This window comes from Sus scrofa, chromosome 10, assembly GCF_000003025.6.
Source record: "Sus scrofa isolate TJ Tabasco breed Duroc chromosome 10, Sscrofa11.1, whole genome shotgun sequence".
NCBI classification, from domain to species: domain Eukaryota; kingdom Metazoa; phylum Chordata; class Mammalia; order Artiodactyla; family Suidae; genus Sus; species Sus scrofa.
Window position 1 is genome coordinate 56,367,899 of NC_010452.4, and position 20,139 is coordinate 56,388,037.

A 20,139-nucleotide genomic window follows, 5' to 3' on the forward strand; every position below is an offset into this window, starting at 1 on the left:
TTCAATTCTGTTTAAAATGTTTTTGTTTTTTTTTTGACTTTTAAAAATTATTATTAAAGTACAGTTGATTTACAATGTGGTGCCAATTTCTGCTGTACACCAAAGTGACATATATTTATTAACATGGGGCATCCTGCCATGTCAATTTCAGGTAAAGAGATTATGAAGTGTGCTGTCTCATTTATGTTTCTAAGCCCTTCAGTGGACTCGGAGACGACCGTGGCTATGCTGACTGAAGTCATTGATTCTCAAAGTCATTAATACACCTGTGCAATTGGGGACCCTTTAGAATTTTATTTCCAAGATGGAGGAACAGTGACTCTGGAGCTCTCCAGCTTCCTCCGTGGGGCTTTGGCTGGCAAAGCCAACAGCAGGATTTGAAGCAGTTTCTAATATTTTCTCCTTCTTAAACAGATAAAATTACCTAGGTGAGGTTAAGATTTAATAAGAGACAAAAAGTAAAGCACAGGAATTAAGGGCATGCTTTCAAAACCAGATAAATTCTAGTGCCTTTACTGTACCCTCCTGGTCCTACCAGATCCCTCTGGAAGCTAGCCCAGATCTGCTAAGCTATTTTGACAAAGGCTGGGGGCATTCCATGGGGAAGTGGGAGAGAGCTGGACAGAGCGCCATCTGAGTTCTGATCTGAGTTTCTGTCCTGCCTTTACCACGACCTGAAGTGTCACCCTGGTGGCCTCTTAACCTTCCTGGTTTTCAGATTCTATGCATCACAAATGAGAGGTGGGCTTTAGGATTTGGGGAAAAAAAAAAAAAAAGAGTCCTTTCAGTCACTGGCCAACGGGGACCTGCTGTAGAGCACAGAGAACTCTACCCAATGTTCTGTGATCATCTATGTGGGAAAAGAATCTGAAAGAGAACGGATGTGCGTACATAACTGAATCACTTTGTTGTACGGCAGAAATTAACACCACCTTGTAAATCAACTATACCGCAATAAAACTTCAAAAAATGAAGCCCCTCACCAAAAAGACGTTCTTTCAAGCTCAAACCTTCTGCAAGGTCCTACTGCCTCAGTGATACCCGAGAACTGTTTTACCCGGTTCCTCATTCACTGTGGTATAAACGTGCCGCCGGGGGGGCGAGTGCTCCCCAGAAGGGACGATGTGGGAGTGGGCTGGAGCATCCTGTGGCGAACACCCAGGCCAGCAACAGGCGTGAGGGCCAGCCGCCCCGTGTGCCTGGGAGTGAGCGGGCTCCTGGTGTGAGGGGTGAACAAGCAGTGTCTCGGGCCAGCGACACCACCATCTGACATTATCTGTGAGTCGGGGAGCGACCTGTGTAGTCACAGGCAGCCCTCGTTTCGTTGTCAAGGACCATACGGGTGGGTAGGGATAAGGATGAAGACATCCTCTGTAGAATTATTATTAAATATTCAGACTCCCAGTCAAACGATGTATGAAGGGACCAAGGCTGTTCTCAGTCTGAGACCCACCGGAACTGGCCACAGCATCTCCCAGCATTTGGGCCTGAACAACCCAGGCGCAGAGAAGGACCATGGAAGAGCGGGAGGTGGGCCAGCTGGTGCTTCCCAGAGAAACTCCTTGAGGTGAATGGGAATCATTTTCGGGCTGATGGCCCACAGTTTCAGCATTTGGGAAGAGCTATGTAGAAGGGGAATGCAGGCACCTTGGAAGAGAATCAGGGGTTCCAGGGGGCTCCAGGAGGCATGGGGAGAGGCAGGGACTGGCCACCACTGGCAGGCAAAGGTGGTCCTCTAGAAATGCAGCCCTGGGGATGCAGAAATGGCCCTGTGATCTGCTGCCAGAAAGACTCAAGGTCAACAAGTGAAAGATTAATGTATTGGTTCAACCATGATTCGTCTAATTTATGTGCTTTGGGGAAACTTGAAATTGCTGCAGTCTGGAAGAAGTATCATGTTTTCAAAACAACAGAGATTCTACAATATTATTCCATGGCTGTGGATGAAAAAATGTCCATGAACCTGTCTGTGTGCCTAAATGAATTCCACTAGCTCATGGCTCTGTGTGGAGTGTCTGTAAGGACGACAGGATGTGCAATGAGGGAGAAAGAAAAATGTTTCCTTTGAATTTTTTAGGTGGTACTGATTTAGTTGGGAAATGCAGTATACACACATGAATAAATATGAAAATATTTAGGAAAAACATATTAGTGAAATGTAGTTGTGTGTGTGTATATACACAGGCAGTATGTATGTGTGAATATTTGTGTGTGTGTGCGCGTGCATAGGGGACAAAGTGGGTACAAATTTAGGAAAATAAAAAGTACATTAATTAAGAATAAGCTTAGAGCCAAGTTTCCATGGAGGTTAAGAGGCTTAAACCAGAAGAAAGGGAGGGCTGTGAAATCTGGAGGCACCAGCTTTATTCATAATCGTAACGGCCAGAGTGGACTGACCCATCTTCAGGGACAGGCACTGGCTATTTCAACTGATTTTCACAGCCAGCCTGTGCTACATACCGTTACCATTTTTCAAATGAGGAACATTCACACTGGTGGACAGTGGCCGAATTAAAATTCACATCAAGGTCTGCTGGACCTCACCCAGAGCACCATCCTGGGGCAGGGAGCCAGAGAGTGGGTTTGTGAGAGTGAAGCCGGGAAGGTCAGGAGCAGCTGATGGCAATGTTTGAGCTTGACCTCAGAGGACACTGAGGCTTGACCTGACAGGTAACAGACACCGGCCAAAGGTGGTCTGGGTCAGTGGTTTGAGAAGCCATGTGTAGAATAAGAGAACAGGTGAAGAAGGGCAGACTGGGTCTATTTGGTCAATGGCAGTGGATGTGGAGAGGAAGCTGGGATTCTCCTTAGCAGTTGACTGACAAGACTCTATCAGGTTCAGATGTCCAACACCATGATTTGAAATTTCCGGAGCCATGAGACTTTGAAAACTTTGGATGAAAATCCAAAAGAACCGGAAGCCATATTGGACGAAGGGAGGCAAGAAGAAAAAGATGAAGAGAGGCTTGATGTTTCACGGCTGGCACTGGAGAGCAGGACAGGGAAATCCCGGTGCACCCAAGACTGAGAAGTGAGGGGCCAAGGTCACGGGAAGGAGGCTGAAGAATTCCTAATGACTTGGGGCAGGAGCTCACTCTCTCTCTCTGTCAACCACCTTCAGATCGTTGAGAAACACTGGAAACAAAAGCTATTCTTGCCTCCTTTTCTGACAGCTTCTTTCTTTGATGCTGCCTCAGGTAGGCAAGCAAGCAAATACAGGCGTGTGTGTTTGTGTACATACGTATACATGTACAATATGATCCATATAAGTCAAACAGCTTTCAACACAAGGAAGTATGTACATATATGATCATGTGAACATACTGATGTCATAAATCTGCTGTTATTTCTTCTAAATTAGGGTTTCTAAGCACGGGCTCTGTTGAATTTCTGAAGAAAGCTCTGTCTATCCATAAGTATACAGGGCAGTACCAGATTTCTTTGAAATTTAAAGAAGTTGTGCCAATGTTTCCAGAAATGCTTACAATTCTTTTTGTTATTCTTAGTTGTCACTGGCTCAAAAGACTAGGCTTTTGTATTTGGTGTAGCTATATATTTTTTTTCTATTAAACAAAGCTCTTTCTCCTATATTCCAGGACAAGACATTCAGATCTTGAGCCTCTGTCCTTGGAAGGCCCCCACACATTAATGTCAACATAAAAGGGAAAGCTGAACTTAACACATAGCAGGAATCTACAGCCTGTTGTGAAAAACAGTGAGATCCAGATAAAGATATGTTGTTTATCAATTGACTGATACCGGTGTTTAACGCCTCAAAACTTCTACATTCTTAGAAGTGTGTATATACTATATACCCACCATATACTATTGTAACAGAAGATTAGTAAGTGAGTATTTTGGAGGGGACAACTGATATTTAATTCCTGCGGGGAATGCCATTTAAAGCACTGATTGCTATTTTGTTTCCTCCAAGTTCTTTCTCCAATTATCCCTTCAATAGTAAAAAGCCTCTTCTTCAATTGCTTTAGAAACTCACAGGCTAGAGCACTGCTTTGCTTTTCCTGGGACCTATCAGTGTCAAACTTTACCAAAAGTAAAGGGAACAGGATGTACCTGGTTTTCAGGTAAGAGGGGACGCATGCACTGTTAACAAAAGAAATCAAACTTGAAGAGTAGATGAAACTTACTTTTGAAGATGATAATAAAAGCTCTTCAAAGAGTTTTATGGCGTATATGCATTATATCACAGGTCAGCATATTAGAACGATGAAATTTTGGGACTGGAAATACATTTTCAAAGTTTTAAAAACATACTTGCTCCATACATTTGGGTTAATTTTCCTTCGTTTAGCGTATTTTCCAACATTTTCGTAATGGGGATGTGTGACTTTTTACCCAAAAGAAAAACATTACTTCTCGTCTTTCTTTTCACTTTATCTTTCATGAGATCATGGGACAGCACTTAGTCACGCCTGTCCTACTGCAAGTTACTCACCCCTCTTGAAAATCTCGTAACGTATGGAAAATCCTGCGCCGTGTGTCTCATAGTCAGAGACAAACTTGATAAAGAGAAACGGCCCTGAAGACACGACAGGAGAAGGGGCGATCTTTCCACAGAACTTCCCCCATAAACGTCCATTTTCATTTTCTCCATCGATGACTTCCACGTAGTCATACCTGAGACACAGAGATGGAAGGAACCACCGCATCAGCGAGACACGCCCTCTTCATTTCAATAATTAAATCAGCATCGCCCACCACAGGCGGCCGGCAGAAAAAGCACTGTCTTCACTCACTGCTGCATCTCACAGAGAGGGGGAAAGAATTAAAATGGACTGCATCACGTCCGTATGCATCATCTGGCAACACAGAACTATTAAGAATAATGGTGTCCATTATATTTGGAGACAATGTCAGTTAAAGTAACCAATTAACAAGAAAAAGGAAAATCTCTTGAGCACAATTCTCTATTATTAAATTGTGTTCCTTTGTCTGTGGTGGTGGGGTGTCAATACATAATGCTACGCATTCTTTTCAAACTGTGAAGTTCTTTGCTGAATTCAAAATGTCTCCTTGGCTGGAGCTCTCCATGAATAATACTTTGATTTCTGTGAGCGACCCTCTAAACATATGGCTACGGAATAATAAACAGATTCTTCACCATTTAACTCAGTTCCACCAAACTCCAGGCTTCTTAGGGAAAACCTCTCTCAGCACCCACTCTGCTGAAAACACAGATCGTCTTCCCCACAAACTACACACTTGAATGGCAGAACGTAATTGCTGCAAAGAAAAAAGTTGATTTAAAAATGCAAAGTAACTCTGTTTATACCTACCAGCCTGAATCTTTAAAGGAATATTGTTGTTTGAAAAGGAAATATGATACCCTTGAAACCATCACAGTGAGATGATTTTTTTTTTTAAACTCAGGCTTAATAATAATACACTGAAGAGACAAATGATAGAGACGATGGCAGTAAAATGTCACTCTCAAGATGGTACCGAGGTAATGCATATGCTTGGAACTTCTTTATCTCTAAAAGGTGGAAAATTCTATCTCCAATAAATTAACATCCCCCAGGAAAACAGGAAGAACTTTGTCTGGCATTCTGTATTTCTTAGTGTCTTGCTCTGTCTTTTCTTTTTATTTGCCAAGTCACCTAGGAGCCAGATAATCTGATTTGTCTTCGTACTTCTTCTAGAACTGACATGGAAATATTACAGTCCATTCATTTCACATCTTTATTCCTGTGTTTAACTTGGTCCGAAAGTCCTGGGATATATTAATTTCAGTAATGGCTAAAATATGGCACTAACATAAACTGTCCCTGGCAATTTAAAAGACATCAAAGTGAGGGAATCTTCATGATGACCAGTGTCCTCCTTAGCAATCCTTTTCAAACTGTCCGGGACATATGACTGATGTTTATGTAAAGTCTCACGAGACAACTGCAGAGATGCTATGCTTGTTAAAGTGGACAGCTAAAGGCTCTCTAAATTAAAGATGACATTACCTCACCAGTTAAAATTGTGTGCCAGCTTTGTGTATATCACGAAGAAAATAAAGCTGACATTGATGGAATGTGGCATTAACATATGTGAATTATTGTATTAACTGCATTTCCTCTGCTGCATCTGGTGCTTCAAGAGTAACCACTGGCCACTGGCTGGCATCGCGGTCCCTTTCCAACATGATGGAGATACACAGAAGAACTGTTTGTTTCTCTATTCATGGGGAGCTTCTTGGCATGTTAAGAAAAGACAAAGGAGGAGGAGGAGGAGCAAAAGTGGAGGACCAGGAGGAGGAGGAAGGCAGCCTTAGTTCAAAATCCTCACTGGCTTTTCATAGTCCACTGAGGGCAGCTGGAAAGAAACCCATCTCTCTGCTCATGAAAGCCTCTCAAGCTGGCGTTTACGCAGTAATTCTTTTTATCTCTGCTGCTTCGGTGACTAGACAGGTCTGCATGGTTCTCCCCACGTTCACTTATAATTTAACTGTGATTTGAACTGTTGACTGAATTTGGTCTGGCGACTGTGCATCAGCTCTACTATATAGGCTTTTTACTTGCATCTTGACATGGTCTGAATACTAAGTGGCCAGATCCTAGTGTATTTTGCCTTCCAGACACAAATAAGAGAGGTAGGTCGGGCATTCTGAAGAACTAAGGGCATTTCTGCCAGGAGACTTTTCTCTCAGGTATGCGAGAACTCAGCGCATAGAGTGCAAGGGAATTTCAATGGGGGAGGAAGCTAGGATTTTAATTCACATTATCTTCTACTAGTAAATACCGGGCTTTCCTCTTGGCAACAATAAAAGCTATTCTTAAAAGGGGCAGAGGGACTAGACTCACTACCCAGTAAAAGATAAGTCATTGCATCTTAAGGGCCAATTTTAGAAAATGGAATTATTCAGGGAGACAATAGATACATTTATAAACTGGGATGCTGCTAGCATTTCAGCACTTCCCTTCACAGTACCCTCCCAACAGGGCCCCAAATCCATCACAGAAAGCAGTTCATGCAAATATCCAAGAGGGTGTATGCGTACAAATTGCAAAGGGCCATGCTGCCAAGGAAGTTAAGAAAGCAGCTCGCCTCTCCCTCTGGAGTTGAGACCGGTTCCATTCCATAAGTTTCTGCTGGCAAACGTGGTGCCAGGAATGCAGCTGGTATGCCAGCATCCCTCCCCAGAGACTAAATGTGTCACCACAGCAACGCACCCAGCCTGCCTTGGCCTCAGGCCCAGGATCCTGAGTTTGCAAATTTCGATCCCCCAGCCGGCTGTACTGCTCCGTTGCTGCTGCCACTGCGTTCCTGGGGATGCTAAGATCCCCAGTCTGGGTAGCGGAGACCTGCACAGTTAAGCCCAGAGGCACCCACCTCGCTCGATAAGCTCCAGCAGTGGGAGGAGAGCTGGGGAGGGAGTCCTGGGAATCTAATTCATAAAAGCCAGAGGAGGGGTCACAGAGTGAACCCGTCTTATCTCTTTGGAGCTCTGCTGGAGAAAAATAATGTTCCAGGTTGATGAGGAGGATGCCTTTGGGTCCAAAGGGTGCCACCCACCTGTGTGGGGGCAGCAGGGGGCGGGGGGGGGACTCTTCCTGAGACCTCCCCTCCCCAAAAATCATCATGGGAGGGTTAACATCATATGGGTTTAGCTACCTTCCCATCTCTCTTTTTAAATCTTCTACCTTAAAGCTGTCCCTTTCCGCACTAATAATGGTGAATGAAGCAGCCTACCTTCACTGGGAATGATGCAACCATTTCTCTACCTAAACTTCTTATAAGTAAAGACACGTTCCCTAGGATTCAGTTTTTGGGTGTGAGACCCTGGGTGGCTCTTCTCAGGAGTACCCCTGGCTTGAAAGCACAGGCTTCGCTTCTTAAGCTGCCCTTCTTGCTTCCACAGTACAGCCCACCCCACCCCCAAGCCCCTACCCCCAATCCCCGCCCTACCTGGGTAAACGTGGGTGGTGAAAACATTTTGAATCCTAGTAGCAACCACGAGTTAGGTTTCCCATAAGAGTGATAAAAGAATAAAGACTTCCTTCTAAGAACTTGTGAAAGGATTACTCAGAGATTATGTTTTTCTTCTGGAAAGTCTGAGTTATGGTTTTAGGAAAATGGCCAAGGTAGGGAGAAAGTGATGGGAGAATGAGAAATGTCTTCAGTCTCTACAGAGCCCGCTGAGAGGCTTTCTAGGTATGTAGGGTAAACAGACGAACAGCACACTTTCCTTAAGTCAGGTTTCTCCTGTGAGTACAAATGACCCCTGACTCTAGGGTGAAGCCCGTTAATGGGAAAAAACGAATCCTCTGCAGGGTGTTGTCTGGGTGGGAGCTAGTGGGCCAACCCCTCACAGCTTCTGGACATTCTCAAGTTATGAGGAAGGGGGATTTTAGCTAATGGTGTCTTTTTAATCTCCTTCCAAGAGGATCTCCCTCCCGCATGCAAAGGTACATTAATAATGGGGAAATCCGATCCCTGACATCATAAACCAGAGTGAGAGATGATGTTGGCTAGCATAATTTTCACCTGCAAAAATGTGTTTCTTTGGATCCTTGGTTTATTTTACACAAGGCATTAATAGCTATCCCAACTGAATAAGCTCTAGGAATGAGGGAGGGTGAGAGGGAGTCTGAGTGAGGGAGAGAAAAAAGGAAAAAAAGAAAAAAGAAAAAGGAGCTCCCACTGTGGCACAGTGTGTTAAGGACCTGACTGCAGTGGCTTGGGTTGCTGCAGAGGTGCAGGTTTGACCCTAGGCTGGCACAGTGGGTTAAGTGCTGCATCGCCGCAGCTGTGGCATAGGTTGCAGCTGCTGCTCAGATTCAACTCCTGGCCAAGTAAATTCCATATGTCATGGGTGTGGCCAATAAAAAAAAAAAACAACAAAAACAACCTAATTTAACAAGCTGTAAAGGATTACTGTACTGCTGTCTAAGAATTACCTTCCCTTTTCCCCAGAAAAGAATGGATTTTTTTTTCCTCAGAGTATTAGAAAGAGGATTTGGATATATAAATATACAGTGATGGAACCAGTAGGCACCAATTACTTTGCACCTGCATTTCCATGAGATTTCACATGACCCACTCCCTAAGCGCTCTGGCGGGCTTGCAATGTTCTAATCAAGATAAATATATGAAAAGCCTTATAAGGTTCATAGCCTCTTATGTAGTAAAAACATTAATAAAATCTATTCAAAGGAAATAATCTATAATAATGTTAAATATATATGCAAAAGGTATTGTCTGAAGCTTCACAATAATAAGGAAAAATGGAAAGGAAGGAAGAAAATAAGAAAGAATTTATGTATATTCATATGGAGGCATATTACTCAACCATTAAAAAGCACGTTCAACAAAAGAAAAATGCTTATGATAAATAAGTGAAAAATCAGAACATAAAACTCTACACACAGTATATCATCCATTTTGATTCATATTGCAGGAAAAGAACAGGAAGGAAATATGCAAGCTGTTAACAAGTGTTTATCTTGAGTTAACCAGTGAGGTTATTTCTTAATTATTCTTATTTCTGTATTTTTCAAAATTTTTACTGGACAGGTGTTCCTCTGTAATCAGCTAAGTTATTTTGAAAGGCTTTAACTACCTCCACATAAAGTCACAAATCAATACCTTATTGCCTACTTAACAATCTGAAATTTCTTGATCAGAAAAGTCTATTTTTTATGATGCTTTACTTGGAAATAACTCAAAGGCTTTGCTTTAAAAAAAAAAAGACAGAATCAATGAGACTCTCTACGTGATATACTTTTCTGGTGAGTACTAGAAAGTCAAAATGAATCAGATTTGCTCTCATACTTTCTGAAATACTGGCATTAACACCTGCCATTGTAATTTCCCTGTTACAATGTCCTCTTGGATTATTATTATCTACTGAAGTCTTTTTACAGTGATGCCAGGAGCGCAGTTATCCATCTCTGAAGGGCAAGAGCTGGGTGAGAGACACATGCAGGAAATAATTAGCACCCTTTCTATACCTTCTGCTTGGCGGCACTATCTGATTCCAACATCTACTCTTGTTACTCTCTTTTCATACATATAGGGGCGGGGGGCGGGGGCGGGTGGGAAATGGATGTGTCTTATTATTTAAGAATTAGTCATGAACAACCAGTAATTCACTTTTTCAACTGGCATTGCTGTTAGGAAAATGCCACATCAACTAATACGTCACTGATATTTTTCTCGGCAGTGTGCTTAGAGCTATCCAAACATCTTGGTGTGTGCAAAGGTAGGTGTGCATGTGTGTGTGAGAAAGACCAGAGAGAGAGATGAGAGGGAGGGAGCTCTTGGCCTTCCGGGAGTTGCATGAGTTGCAAGTTTCAGTGGAGGTGATGGTGGCATTGAATGGGCTTCCTCCCAGAGGTGTCCTGGTCCTCCAGGACAGGCTGATGTCCAGGGAACCTGTGGCTAGAACCCAAACGCAGCTTGGACACTAGAACTAGGCCTGGGGATGACAGGTAGCTGTGATTTTGTTCTCTCCCTGGTCAGGACTCCAAGCCTGAACACAGATGGCTCCAGTAAAGAGCCTGCCTCCCCAGGATGAGTAGGTGGGAGGGACAGGACCCTCTGCAGCCCCCAGGCTGGCACCAGATGGTTCAGGCCCCAGGATGGAGCTGGCAAAGCCTAGTTGCAGACCAGAGGGGCAAGCGCCTGAGTGGGACACAGTGCAGAGAGCCCCTGGGCATTTATAGGGAACAGAGAGGCTGGGCCGTGACCTGGCTCCTGTCCCTACAGCTCCAGGCCTAGGGTCAAATACCAATTCCTATGAAAGTCATCTAAATTTGTGCAGAATTTTAACATTTGTGCCATCAACTGAATGCTGCTTTGTTTGTTATGTTGTCATATTCCCCTTTAAAGGTTATTTCAAGGTTTACAAAGTAATGTTTCCTTCATTAAAATAATGTCATATATTTTTCCTAAAGATACATATATATGCTATAAGTTAATTCATTTTAAAGTTATTAATTTTTTTTTTCAAGCCACACCTGTGGCATGTGGAAGTTCCCAGGCCAGGGATCAAATAAAAGCTGCAGCTGCAATCTCCGCCACAGCTGCAGCAACACCAGATCCTTAACCCACTCCACCACAGTGGGAACTCTGATATATTTTTTCAAATAGACATTTTTTTCTTCTTGTACACATTCTGTGGATTATGAGCAGGAATGTAGGGCACTAGTCTTTTGATCACTGCAGTTTTTGCAGGTGGGGGGTGATGGCTAGCTGTGAGATCTGGGCAATTGCATTTACTGGGGTAACAGGTTAACATTTGAGTGGCCTTTCCTCTGCCTCAACCTCAAGTTCCTTGACTGATCTTATCACCCAAACTCTGGTTCCAGCTGAAGGTCTACTGTCTACCCAACTTCAAGGTGAGCATAGGAAGTCCCAGGTGAGGCTGCTGGCTGGCTGGGCCTCCACCACAGAGCTGGGAAGAGCCTGGTGCCAGAGGACCAGGGAGCTCGGCACAGTGGCTGCTGCATGTTCTTTAGCCCAAGCATCTTTCCAGCATCCGACTCTGCTGATTATAAATGGGACATCAAACATCTCACCTCGTTTGGAACAACAACAACAAAATTGTCTTTTGTTTTATGTCATTGTCCTCAAAGGCCTGGGTGGAGTTACCCATGCTACCAGTCCACAGGCTTCCAGATAATTCTCCTTCAGGAAATTCCAACACTGAATAGTCCACCTGACTCCTTCCCATGTGGATCCTCTGATTAAAGCTGAATAAAGATTTCTCTATGTGTCACAGTCAGATCACCCTTGCTCAAATAACCAGAGTACAATCAAACTCATAAAGCTAATCTTTTCATTTTTAAACTTTTGTAACACCTCAGGGCCATAATAATGAATATCAATAATTTTATTGCAGCCATAGAAAATGGATGATTAATAGGTTAGATAATAACATAGTAATACGTACAAGAGCGAACAGTCCCAGAAAATGAGGTATTACAAAAGTGAAGAAAAAATCGAGGGAAAATTTTTGCTGGAGTAAAAGGCAATAGTAAATGGTTTTCACTACATAAATATAAAGGGATACCCAGTGATTGTGCGAGGGAGTATGAAAGTGGCAGAGGGGCATGGCCGGTCAAGACCAATTGGAAAGAAACTGAGATGATAATCATCCAACCAGTAACAGACGGTTTCCTGCTGCTGGGTAACTAGGTATCCCAAACAGAGGCCTTCAAGCAGCACACACTCACTAGCTGAGTCCGCAGGTCAGGTCTGACCTGGCTGGGGTCTCTGCTCAGTGTCTCACAAGATGGACATCCAATGTCGGCAGGGTCATATTCTCACCTGAGCTCTGCATCCTTGTCACAGCTCACATCGCTGTGGCAGAATTCGGTTTCCTGCATGTGCAGGACCGCAGCCCCCGCTTCCTTGCTGCCTGCCAGCTGGGGGCTGATCTCAGATCCCCAGAGTTACCTGCGTTCCTTGCTACGTGGCCCTCTCCAGCTTCAAAAAAGCCACAGAGACTTTCCTTCATAGTGGATTCCTCTCATGCTTCAAAACTCCTCTGAAAAAGCTGAGTCCCTTCCAAGGGTTCACCTGATTAGGTCAGGCTGACCCAGGATTGCCTCACTTTTCTTGAGATCAACTGATTTGGCAACTTAATTAAATCTGCAAAATCCCTGTACAGCAGCCCCTAGATTGATGGGTGATTGGATAATTGTAAGAGGGCGTGTGTAACCACGGGCTGAGGATCTTGGGATTCTGCCTAACTACCCAGACCAAGCTATGAATGGACACATGAGTTTGGAAGCTGCAATACAAAGCCGATCGGTCCACTGACATCACCTGATTGGACAAAGGCTAGAGGATCCCAGGTAAGATGAAGGGCAGGGATGGGAAATTGGAGCAAGGCAGGCGGCTATTTCAATACTCCCAGCTCCGACTGGCTGTTGGTTTGGAAGCCCTGAGCCCATGGTCCTCACTTGAAGAAAAGAAAGCAGGGCTCTGATGGAAGGCTCATGCTCTCCTGATCGAAGCAAAAACAGATACTCCAAGATTGTCCAACACATATGTGTAGAGACAGAAAAGTGATAATCGCTTAATTCAAAAATAAATATATGAAAGAATTCAAGACATGTGGTGTAAAATAATGGTCAAAATATATATAATTTTAATGGAAAATGTTTGGAGTTTGAATTTCTCATTTCTGAGGAATCTCACTTTATAATTAAGATTTATTGGCACAAAAGATAAAAAATCCTTCACACGGGAAAATAGCTCTATGATTATGAAATCCAAAGATGCATTTTAAATGGAAGATGAGGAACGCCTCCCTTAAAACAACTATGCTCTACGCTTGGAGGTAATGAGTCTTCCAATGTCAAACTTGCAAAGTTCAGTATTTATAGAAAAATTCACATGCCTTTAATTACAATAAATTCAGTTCCCAAGTAAAACCGTGCCATCTGGAAGATATTAACATCATTTACAACTTGTTCGCCTCCCTATTTCATAGAAAATTTTTACTTCTTGCCAACTTTCCACTGTTCTCAGGGAAGAAAAAAAAAAAGAATTACTTTCAATGGATTGTCTCAAGATGGGTTTACATTGCTAATCCAGCCATCAAAAAGTGACAGAGGGGGCGTCTTGGCCACATTTACTTCCTTCTTATTTACTTTATATCCTTGTATCTTTAAGTTTGGGGTTTTGTTTGTTTGTTTTAAAGAAAGGCGGCTCTTCTTGCTCTGCTCCACTTTTCTCAGCCTTCTAAGGGGGATAATTTGTTTTTAAGTTAATGGACTCTTTCACATGGTCCAGGGGAGACTGAGCTGGAGGCGGTAAGAACTGGGTTCTTGGGTCGCCTCTGAACATCAGGGCTCACTTCGGCACCTCTGACCGATCAAGACGTGCCGCCATCTTTGACCTCCCACCAAGTCTCAAAGGGAACAGTGGGGCAGGAGGTGTCACCTGCCTGGCCATCCGTCAAATTAGCCAAAGTGGGACGACCCACCTTTAGAGTCCTCATACTCTCACTGACCGGCTGAGTGTCACACACTAACGTCTGGGAGCCTCGGCTGCTCACCTGCCAAAGGGACAAAATGAGAATGACCTTGCAGGGTGAGCGGGAGGCCTCAGCGAAATTACGCATGTTGACATTCCTTTTCTAGGGAGGCTGGAATGCGGGCGAAGTCAAGAGACAAAATGTACAGAAAACCAAATGGAGCACGGCTTTGTTTTCCAAAAGGTATACCGTCTATCCAGGTCAAGAAGACTGTAGTTTGGTAGTGCAGAAAGCTGAGCTACTGTTATCCTCCCAAGGATCTATCACTCAGAAGACGGTGAGTCCTCTCGAGATGATGTAAACTGATTTTCTGAAAGGTGCTATTTGGAAGGACAGTAGGTCTTTCCCCAGTACTTCCACCAAATATCAATCAATTAAAGCTAGTCAATAATGGAGTTAAATAAATCAATTTATATAGATAGTACAATATTTTTTTTTTTAAAAAGAACTCACTAAATCCTTTTAAGTGTTTCCACGGATGCACCAACTTGATTTAATGATCTGTAGTTGGATCAGTGCTATCAGGATGCAGTACTGAATTTGTTCAAAAAGCCCCCTTAATTGGTGTAGAGGATGCACAAGGGTGCAACTTCCGGCTCTGGAAAGGCAGCAATTCTGCCTTCCGGCAGAGCAAGATCATAGTCCGAAAGTTCCTTTTTAATCCTCTGGAAAAAGAAATAAAAAGCCATAATTCCCTTTTAGATTATAGGACCTCGTGTACTCATTTTAAGAGTTAAGGAAAAAAAAAAAATCCTTCTGATGAATTAGTAATTATTCAGTGGGGATCTAGGTAGTTTGCTAATCAGTGCTGCAGGAACTGAAGTCAGCAAATACTCGTTTTTTGGGGTTTTTTTAAGGCTTTTTTTCCCTTTCCTTCTTTGCAGTAATTACAGTGGAACTTTTTCAGCATCAGATAAGTGAGAGTATTCGTTCTGGAGTGGGGAAGTCCCTTCCTCTGTAACAGTCACCCACCTTTTCTGCAAAAGTGGAAAGCAAAAAAGATGCTGAAGAAAAATGGGTCTAGGGACAGATTCAATGTCTCTTCCTTTTAGTGACACCAGTGGAGAAAGAAGGTTGAGCTGAATTTTAGGACGGGCAGTTGGCCCTGACTCAAATCAAAACCATGTTATGCTGTTCAGCAGACCCTCAAAGCTTGCTTGAGGTACAAACCACTAAGCCAACCACAGCCAAGAAACGTGAAGCTTTTTGATATGGGCCTGATGCATTTATGACACTGGAATGAAATGCACAGGAGAAAAACAGGTCACGTCACAGAGAGACTTTCCCTTTCCTTTATCTCCCATGTTTATTGAAATCACTCTCTTTGCTGTAAGTCACCTTTAGCGTCTGAAGTGTTCATGCTTTAGGATATTCGTCCTTTTTCCTTTTTTTCATTATTTAATTTTCTATGAAGTCCAAAAGAAGGTGTATCAACTACAGATGACTGGATTACTACTAGCCTTACTAATTTAGGATATAGTCTGTAACTTCCAGTCAATCTGTGACACAGGGAATAATTTACATAATGAGAAACATATCGTGGCTGTAAAACATTTCCAATGTCAACGAGGGTTTTTTGTCTATGCTACAACACGTGTATGAGTTTAAAAAACAAAAAGATGCAGAGAACCACTGGTAATTGGCCTAAACATTAGTTTATGTGTTTTTTCTTATCACTGACTTGCCTTACAGACTGAATAATTAGTTGGGTTAAAGCAAGCCTTTATCTATCTCTGTGTTAGGAATAAGCTCATAGAGACAAGAAAGGATTTTAATGACCTAGGTGGCCTCATGATATATACAGACCTTGAGGAGTAATGGTGTGTTTAGAAGAAAGGAAAGCAGGGGCCATAAACTTTACCGGTAGTCTAAGAGCAGAAGTGCCATCTTGCTGAGTTTAACCATATGACCCCATAAAGAGTCGGCTTGCAGAAATGGCTCTGTGGTTCAAGCAAGGATTTAACCCAACCAGGAGATCACACAGCCCTCATCCCACCATCTAAAGTCCTCCCCAACCCCAAGATATCTTTATGGTAAGCTTAACAGAAAGGAAACAGGAATACGGTCAAGGTAGCTAAAATAAAACGTCGCATAAAAGGAGCATTTCCAAACACACTCTTCTCCTAAGCACAGCCCAAGCTAGAGAAAGGTATAAAAAGTTCCCCTTGATAATACTAAAGACACAGCTGTAAAAACAAGACAGGTGAGCAAGAGAGAAAAAAGGCTGTACCCCATCTTCCTTACTTTAGCTAATTACTTCCTAAGGAAAGGAGACTTTTTTGTCACTAAAAACCAAAATACATAAAACAATGTTAACGTTTCATTCTTTAAACAGCCGAATTTCTTTGAACATTCTTAATATAGAGGGCTAAAGTTCATGGCACTTTACCTATGAATAAAAGTTTACTAAGAGAATTGATAAAGTCACAGGGAGAGATAAGAATAAGGGGTGTTCCAGTATGTTAATTCTTGATTTAGGGGCGAATAAATGCGCACTTACAAATACACAATAAAACAGCCTTTGAGAAGCTTTTTAGGGGGAACATTTAAAACACTGCAGTTCTTCAAATTGTTGTATTACTTTAAAAATATCCCATTATTTCACATACCTCATTAATTCTGGTTGCTTTTTCCTCTTGTAGTGGCAAATTACCTAGATGATATTTTTGTTGTTTTCAACACTTCCCAATCTGTTGTTTGCTCCTTTTTTTTTTTTTAAAGAAGGAAGCAGAAATCATAGGAAATGGCTCCTAAAAATGTGTCTTATGAAATGCTTCATGGAAAAGAAATGCTTTTTTAAAGAAAACATTTGGGGAAGCTGCACGTCACAATATTCCTTTTGTGACTCTCTACAATTTATGTCAATACACAGGCTCTGAGAAGTGGGTATGAGACCTTGATTTAACTTGGTTTAACCTAACATATGCCAATCTCATTGATCACATACCCATCTATTACACCATAGAGATGGAACTTGTGCTGGTCAGAAAGAATTTTCTATGCGCTCTTTTGAAAAGTCACTTACTCTGCACTAGCCACAGGTCAGAAACAATAATGAAAAGTCAGAGAGGGAATCCACTTCGTAAATGATGGCATAAATTTGAGAAGATGGAGATACACTTGGCAACCTAATTCCTCCTCCTAGTCTGCCTTACATGTTAGAAATTTAAGTTGAATCGGTGCTTTGAAAAACTGTTTTAGTAACTGCTTCTGGCTTAGCAAGTATGGTGCCAATTCATAAGACTGTGCCTCTGCTTGGTAAAGAGGGCTGAACCCAGGCTGACAAATGAAGTCAGCATGGCTGAGCCAGCGTCTCTCTCCAAGGACAGGGATCAGGAGTGCACTGGCTTTATTACCTAGTTGATGTCAAGGTGAACACCATGGATAGGACTAGCAAAAGACGACAGTGGGAAGAGCGCAAAGGGATAATGAACTAGTATCACATAACACTGCATTTGACAGATGAGAACACCGACGTCCAAAACATTCAGGAAACTGGATATCTCAAATCCAGTTAGAAGAACCAGAACTTTCTACTGTCTTAAGATGAAAGACGAATGCATTTTTAGGAGGTGACTGTTCATTAGGGTCTACTTCCAATTTGAGATTTCCACCAAGGGGTGGCGCAGCCTTGTTCAAAAACCTAAAGGGAGAGAAAATGCACTGAGCCCAGACAGGGAGTTCGGCTCATCTTTGGTACCTGGTGATGATCCCGTATCTTCCTAACTTTGTCTCAGATCTCTTCCCTCCACAAATGTTTCCTCAGTATTGAATGCGGTTTCCACTCACTGAACCTAAACCGCATTCAGTTCCTTCTCCCCAAGAGTGCCTCGTAGCCTCTCTGAGCATAACCATCACACTGCTGGCCTCTATCTTGGTTGGTAGTGTAAGAGGAGAAAGATTTAAAGAATTCATTTATTAGCCTGACACACAAATACAAACAGGCAAAACACAGATAAGTATAGAAACCACTTCTCTGATGGCTCTAAAGCTGCTGAGACATCATTAATTTAGCAATCCAGGGATAGAGAGTGCTTTGAAAGCAAGTATCTATTTCAAAGGCTCTGTAACTGTGTTTGGGAGACCTGGCGTGGCATCTCTATCTGTGTTACGAAGGGCAGGGGGGAGGGCTAGACTTCTATGCTCCTCTCTTTACAGAACTTTCCCTGCCTTCCCTCTCCCTCCAGCCACTGCCCTTCTTACTGATTTGGAACAGGTGACCTAGAGATGGCGTCTTGTCCCGGGGAATGAAGCATCAGCTTTGGGGAGCAAGGATTCAGAAAGGTGCAGAGCTGAAGAAGGGCTGGTCCGGGACCTACTGTGGATGGAACTAGAGGTCAAAGGAATGCCTGGGTGACAATTTATCACAAGCATTTTCCACACTGACTTTGAGGGTTGGCTTTCTGATGCTAAAGAAAAAATTTAATGTATTCTGCTCCTGTTTCTTTTACAAACTAGGCAGGCGAGCCAAGAACTCCAAATTCTGGACAGGGAACATTCCTATTTTTGTAACTGTTAACTTTCTATGTTGAATTTTCTCTTACACTCTCCCTCTTCACACTACTATGTAATTTCATGCCAACCTATAGTCCCTTTAACATCTTTTTGTGAGTGTAATATAGTAAGATTATTGCTACACTGTAAAAATGTCACTGATTCAGGGTACTTCCTTTATAATGACACACATTGTAATTATTCTCCTTTCCAGACAGAGACAAAATACCCATTTTCTCTAATTAAACGCACACATACCCTTTATAATTTTTTTAACCTTAAAATAGGCTTTCATAAATTTGGAACTCAAATGGCCTATCAATGACTTACTACTGAATTCCTCCCTAATTATTCACTGACAAATGTACACTCAGAAACAGGTTAACAACAGTTCAAATACTCCCAAAGCAGAAGTCGTGTTGGGTTTGGCAGTCATTAAATATAGAAACTTCAACTTGGAAGTTTCAATAATTTTTCTTTAAAATCCAGTGTCTTCAAACATACTTTCCCTTTAATGTGTGACAGGCATGTCAAACACAGTCTGGGTAAATGTTTGAACAGTAATAATATTGATATTTTCAATGGAGATTTTCTATACAAATGGTAGGAGGCCATTAGCAAAAGCTTTTATTTTTACTCCCATTATGCTTTGCAATTAAGGAGGAAAGTATTCTTAGCATGTGCAAAATACACACACACACACACACGCACACACACATATATTTTGGTTAAAAAAGTAGTAATAGCTTACGTTTATATGTAAGCTTATAATAGCTTATAATTATATATATATGTATAAATTTGGTGAAAAAAGTAGTAATAGAATAAAAATATGTACCACTCTTTTCTGAGCTTATAATTACATATACATAATTTCTGGTGAAAAAAGTAGTAATAGAATAAAAATATGGAGTGCTTTTTTCTGAAAGGCCAAGAGGGCTTTTATGCCTGTCATCGTGGCACACGCTTGAAAGAGTGAGTGGGGGAGTTCCTGGAGGTCTAGTAGTTAGGATTCAGAGCTGTCACTGCTATGGCCTGGGTTCAATCCAATCCCTGGTCTGGGAACTGAGATTCCACATCAAGCTGCTGCATAGGGAGGCAGAAAAAAGAAAAAGAAGAAAGAGAGTGAACAGGTAGCATCCTGTGACAGGCGACCGTGTCTTTACCACAGTTGTGTCCACAACACTCCTAGAACAGCCAATTTTGTCAAACCACTGGTTTCACAAGCAATTCATTACTGACTTAACTCCTGAATGGCTGGCCCAGAGTCACACAAGAGTGCCTGGAATAGAATCCAAGAGCTGAGTGGGGGTCCAGACAGAGCTGACCCCTCACCCCTGGGTCTGAACCTCGCTGTCGGGGACCAGAGGTGAACCAATAGCACAGGTGCTCGAAGGAGGTAAAAGAACCAGAGGCTGTGCCAGTGGAAGATAATATGAGGACATTTCTGTAGCAGCCCATCCTCCATGGCTTCCAGGATATGCTCTCCTATTTTACAGCTTCAGAGCCACCTCAAGGGAGGGTTAAGCCCAAGGTTTGCTGGGGCTGCAAACATGGGGCATTTCCTTCTTGCTGTAAACTGAACTTTTAAAACCAGTGTTTAAATCTGGTTAAAATGACTTTTGATAATGGTCTTCAGAAAGGGA

General features: G+C 42.5%; 1 protein-coding gene across 13 annotated transcripts in view; it reads right to left on the reverse strand.

Moving 5' to 3' along the window:
• The window catches only part of NRP1 (neuropilin 1), a 150,160-nt gene that overhangs the window by 87,226 nt on the left and 42,795 nt on the right, over positions 1-20,139 (reverse strand). For 12 of the 13 annotated variants that reach the window (XM_021064971.1, XM_021064977.1, XM_005668176.3 and 9 more), the window contains one exon: positions 4,457-4,638. The exons of the other annotated variant lie outside the window; for it this stretch is intronic. In XM_021064971.1, the coding sequence (XP_020920630.1) occupies positions 4,457-4,638 (182 nt within the window). The remainder of the gene's footprint in view (positions 1-4,456; positions 4,639-20,139) is intronic. 13 annotated transcript variants of the gene reach the window in all.